Raw genomic sequence first — 4969 nt, 5'->3', positions numbered from 1 at the left:
GCCGCCGCCGCCGCCGCCGCCGCCACCGCCGCCACTGCTGCCGCACCCATTTGTAATCGATGCAATCGACTAGCTCTCGCCTCCAAAAATTTCAGGCCTTGTGCTTTTAGTAGAAAGGATCATCATCATCATCATCATCATCATCATCATCATTATTATTATTATTATTATTATTATTATTATTTCAGACCGTTTATCCAAAACCTGGTTGACAGGTCCAATTACACAGCCTTCGACATTAAACTGAAACGAAGCAAGGTAACATTTTTTAAAACCATTTTTCACAGAAGTTATTTCAACTATATTTACTCCTACTTAGCAATAAACCATCTCATTAAATGTGTGACATGTCTGAAATGAGCAGTTGTTAATTAGATGATAATTTTTGGACTCTTAAGCTCATTAATCTTATATTAATCCATTTAGAGGCACTTCTACACTGTATTTCGATTGGTTTGATCTTCGATGGTCATCAGATGTTTTATATCTTAATAAGCACATATAAGGTTCTATCTGAACATATACATAGTACTAGACCATATTCGAACAAGGCACCAATCAGTAAATAAAAGTACCATAATGGTACTTTCGGCCACTAAGCCGCTTACTTATGCATGGTCTAGTGGCTTAGTGGATAAGTGCGTTATTAGTTATTACTTTCAGTTAAGAAATAAAGTTTCTTTGTTCGAATCCAGACTGACACTATGTAAATATCTCGGAATAAGTCATTTGATGACGACTGAGTGTGAAACTGATGGAAACACACCTCATATATATGTATTTAAAAAAAGGAAACAAAACCAAACAGACAATGATTTAGTTTAATAAAAAAGATCTGTTTCTTCCTATTTGGGAAAACGCTGGGTCACCGACCTGTCATTAACAATTGAGTTAATAACCTGAACAGTTATCATATTACTATTACAAATAGTTTGTTTAACAATTGTCCTCGTTGCTTTATTTTAAACTGAATTTTGTTTGAACACATTGTTTTTGTGTTTGAGTTTCGTTCATAGAAAAAGAATTTATAGATTGCGTCGTTTCCGTTCCTGCACCTCACTCGTTCAACTCCTGATGATTTCAGCGGCGACTCATTAGTAGTGTAGTTCTTCAAGTCTTAGTCGTTTTGGGTTTCGCTTGCTTTGACATTTCTCTATGATCAGGTCTTAGACGATTGAGTTTGGATGTTTGATGGCATTTTAAGGATACAAACATATTTGACAGAGTGCTGCTAATTTCGGATCACTTCGAAGCTTTTCACTAGGCTGAACAACAACACTTCACAGAATATCTTTAAAAGAAAGTGCATTTTGTCTGGGTCTTAGATATTGTTGTATGCAACAATAAATTTTCTTTCACACTGTTCAACCTGAGTATTATGCATAAACTCACTTGAAATATTTTGCTCTCCTTCATAACAGAACGAAACTTACATCTTTCGTAGTTTTCAACGATCTTTAGCATCCAGTCGTTAGATGTTTCAAGATACTTCGCCAGTCCACTTGTGGTGGTTTTGTAGATCTCAAATTGGATCAAGCCTCGACCTCCTTGAGTTCTGGGAAGGCAAAGACGATCTGCGCCTGCATTTGTGTGGAGCGTCTTATTGCAAGTCAGCAGCTTACGGATTTTCCTGTCAATCTTCCTTATTTCGCTCATATTCCCAGTTCAACGCATTGAAACTCTAAATAACAACCGGAACAGCTTGGATTTTAGGACTGCTCGTACCCTCCTGTAACATTCCTTCCTGATCTTCTCTCTCTTTCATGCTTCCATTACCATTTCTGTATCGCAACACGGATTTATCTCATTTATAATTCTCCTCCTTCTCTTGCTTGACAAAGGAATGCGTGCGAAACTTCGATAATTTTCCCTACACTGTATGGTAGTCACCTTTAGATTACATTTATTTTTATTGCAGTCTCCTAGGTCGTTCTATCTGCTATCTATTATCATTACATCCTGCTAACTCTTTATCTCTTATATTACTTATCGTTCTGTGAAACTAAATTAATGTCATTTTCGATAGCTTTCTGTTAAATGAAGACACTAGTGACCTCTCTTCTCTCACTGACTCCTTTACAATTTCTCTCTCTATATCTTACTGTATGTCTGTCTCTCCTTTGCTGTTTCTTGCTTTCCCTCTCTCCCTCTCTCACACTGCCTTTCTTTCTCTCTTACAGTCCCTCTGTTAGTTTATTTAATGTATTATTCCGCGATTCCCTTATTCGATTAAATGAAGACACTAATAACCCTAGCTCGCTCGCTCTGCCTGCCTGCCTGTCTGTCTGTCTGTCTGTCTCTGTCTCTCTCTCTCTCCCTCTCCCTCTCTCTCTCCTTCTCAGTTTATTTAATGTTTGATTCCATTATTGTCTTCTTCGGTTAATCACCAGATTTCAACAATTGGTCAATTGCTTTTCTTGTGTTAGTAGTAATAGTAGTGGTAGTAGTAGCAGCAGCAGCAGCAGCAGTAGTAGTAGCAGTAGTAGTAGTAGTAGTAGTAGTTGTTGTTGTTTAGATCCAGGAAGCCCTGATCGCACAGTCCTCTCCCACATCTCTCTTCTCATTCCCTGCCTTTCTCCTCTCTCTTCTCTTTCTCCTCTCTCTTCTCTTTCTCCTCTCTCTTCTCTTTCTCCTCTCTCTTCTCTTTCTCCTCTCTCTTCTCTTTCTCTGTCCCTCTCTGTTATCTCCCCTCCCCATTTTAATAGTTCATTAATCGATTAATCATGTGATTTCAGAATGAAGTTAGAGTCATCGTAGTTCACGAAGAAAAAACAAAAAACAAAAAAATAAAGCAAAAACAGGTGATTCTACCTTAATAAATCCCATCGGCGTAGCTTAGATTTCCCCTTAATTGTCAAATTAATGACTAAAGAATCACCATTTTGATGTATAATAATGTACATGAATAAGCTTAAAATGTAACCATCATAACGACTGATGGAAATTATTCAGGGACGCCATCCATTCGAAAGATAAGTCAAGTTAAGGCCATCACACTGAATATCCCCGAGAACTACGTTAAGGGTACACGTGTCTGTGGAGTGCTCAGCCACTTGCATGTTAATTTCACGAGCAGGCTGTTCCGTTGATCGGATCAACTGGAACCCTCGACGTCGTAAGCGACGGAGTACCAACAACAACAACAACAACAACAGGGAGGTCATTCTCACGGTCATTATAGTCAATGCAGTGAATGGAACAAAGAAAAAAAACAACAACAAACAAACGCTAATTCATTAATAATATACTAATTAAGAATATTTAAGTATGAGGGGAAGAAAACATTTACGGAACGATTAATGTTGCGTTTAATTTGTTAAAACGGTTGCCCTTAATGCTTTGTTTTGTGACATTTGCACAGGAACTGTTCCAGCTGCTCCAGACCGACACATTGTTACCAAGTGACGTCACAACTACAATGGCGTTGTACATTGAACTGGCTGCTGGTCGACTGAGCACAACGGATTCAGCCACCGTAAGTGATTTCAGTTTACGACAGCAGAAGCAGCAGCAACACCAGCTACAGGATCAGTAGTAATAGTAATAGCAGTAGCAGCAGCAGCAGTAGTAGTAGTAGCATTATTATTATTATTATTATTATTATTATTATTAGTCGTAGTAGTAGTAGTGGTGGCATAAGTGTTGTAGTTGCAGGAGTAGTAGTAGCAGTTGTAGTAGTAGCAGCAACAGCAGCAGTAGTAGTAATATCATCATCATCATCCTCACCAGCATCCTTCTCCTCATCATCATTAGCAGCAGTAATATTATTATTATTATTATTATTAGTAGTAGTAGTAATAGTTGTAGTAGTAGTAGTAGTTTTAATAGTTGTCGTAGTAGTGATAGTAGTAGTAGTAGTAGTAGCAGCAGTAGCAGTTGTTGAACGTTACTTCCGTTCTGAACTACTACTAGACAAGTGGCGCTTCATTAGCCACTACCGCTCGTCTGGTGGCCACAGTTTCCGCCCTTCTCCTGTAACACGCTTATATTAATATCTTTGTATGTATTAAACCTAGAGACGTAGGATGTCCAAATTGATAAATTACTGGCCGAACGGACGTTCGAACGATTGTATCCTGTCATTAGTATTTCCTTGCATACTTGTATGGCTAAACATAAAATTTGCATGTTCGTTGCTCTTGGGTCGATCCCATTGCACGGCACCAAGAACGAGTGTCTTGACCTAAGGTGAACAAAAGCCATGTGAGTGAAACTGCAGATCAAAATTGATGGTAGTTCGATCTTTACTGAGGTTCCCGTTTTGAAGATGGGAAAGAATCTTTCGAGGGAATTTTTGATTAGCACAATTTATCGATGGAGTTTTGGGATGGTATCGTATACATGTTCAGAGACCAAAACACTTCATTTCACGTTACTCTAATCCACTCGACTGCAAATGAATTATCCTGCAGTGGACTGGCGGGCCGCTGAGGGTGAAATGTTGTGATCTCAGTTTCCTATACACCATGAAAACTGGGTAACCGGTCTTAAGGCTCTCGAGGTTCGAGACAGTGCTTACTTTTTTTTTACTTATACAATATAAGTACGAAGGTGATTAGGGGTCCGTGGCTGTAATCGCGATTGATTAAACATTTTATGTGTCATTAAAGTATGTTATTCCTGCCCACCACCACTTAAATAGCATCAGTGTACATGTTTGTCTGGTTTGGGTTTCGTTTCAGATTCTCAGCAAACTCAGCCGTCCATCAGCGGGTTACATTCATTTCCTCGATTACCTGATGTACATCCCATTTTTCATAAAAGTTCACCAGACAATTATCGACAATCCATTATACGATTTTACACAGATGAGCGCCACAACATCAAAAGAGGGAAATCAAGGAGGAAACAGAAAGTAACATATATATAAACATATGTATATATACATATATATATACATATATACATATAAACATATATATACATATATATATATATATATATATATATATATATATATATACACACA

General features: G+C 38.1%; 1 protein-coding gene across 1 annotated transcript in view; it reads left to right on the top strand.

Annotated features, from left to right (window-relative positions):
* Positions 1–4874, top strand: part of LOC128250718 (uncharacterized) — an 8111-nt gene extending 3237 nt beyond the window's left edge. The window contains exons 2-4 of the mRNA XM_052976451.1: positions 189–258; positions 3362–3475; positions 4683–4874. Coding sequence (XP_052832411.1) covers positions 189–258; positions 3362–3475; positions 4683–4859 — 361 coding nt within the window. The 3' untranslated portion in view covers positions 4860–4874. The remainder of the gene's footprint in view (positions 1–188; positions 259–3361; positions 3476–4682) is intronic.
* Positions 4875–4969: the final 95 nt, after the last annotated feature.

The sequence above is a fragment of the Octopus bimaculoides genome, chromosome 24, assembly GCF_001194135.2.
Source record: "Octopus bimaculoides isolate UCB-OBI-ISO-001 chromosome 24, ASM119413v2, whole genome shotgun sequence".
Taxonomy (NCBI): domain Eukaryota; kingdom Metazoa; phylum Mollusca; class Cephalopoda; order Octopoda; family Octopodidae; genus Octopus; species Octopus bimaculoides.
The sequence above is the reverse complement of the archived record's forward strand: the minus strand, read 5'-3'. Positions and strand labels throughout refer to the sequence as shown.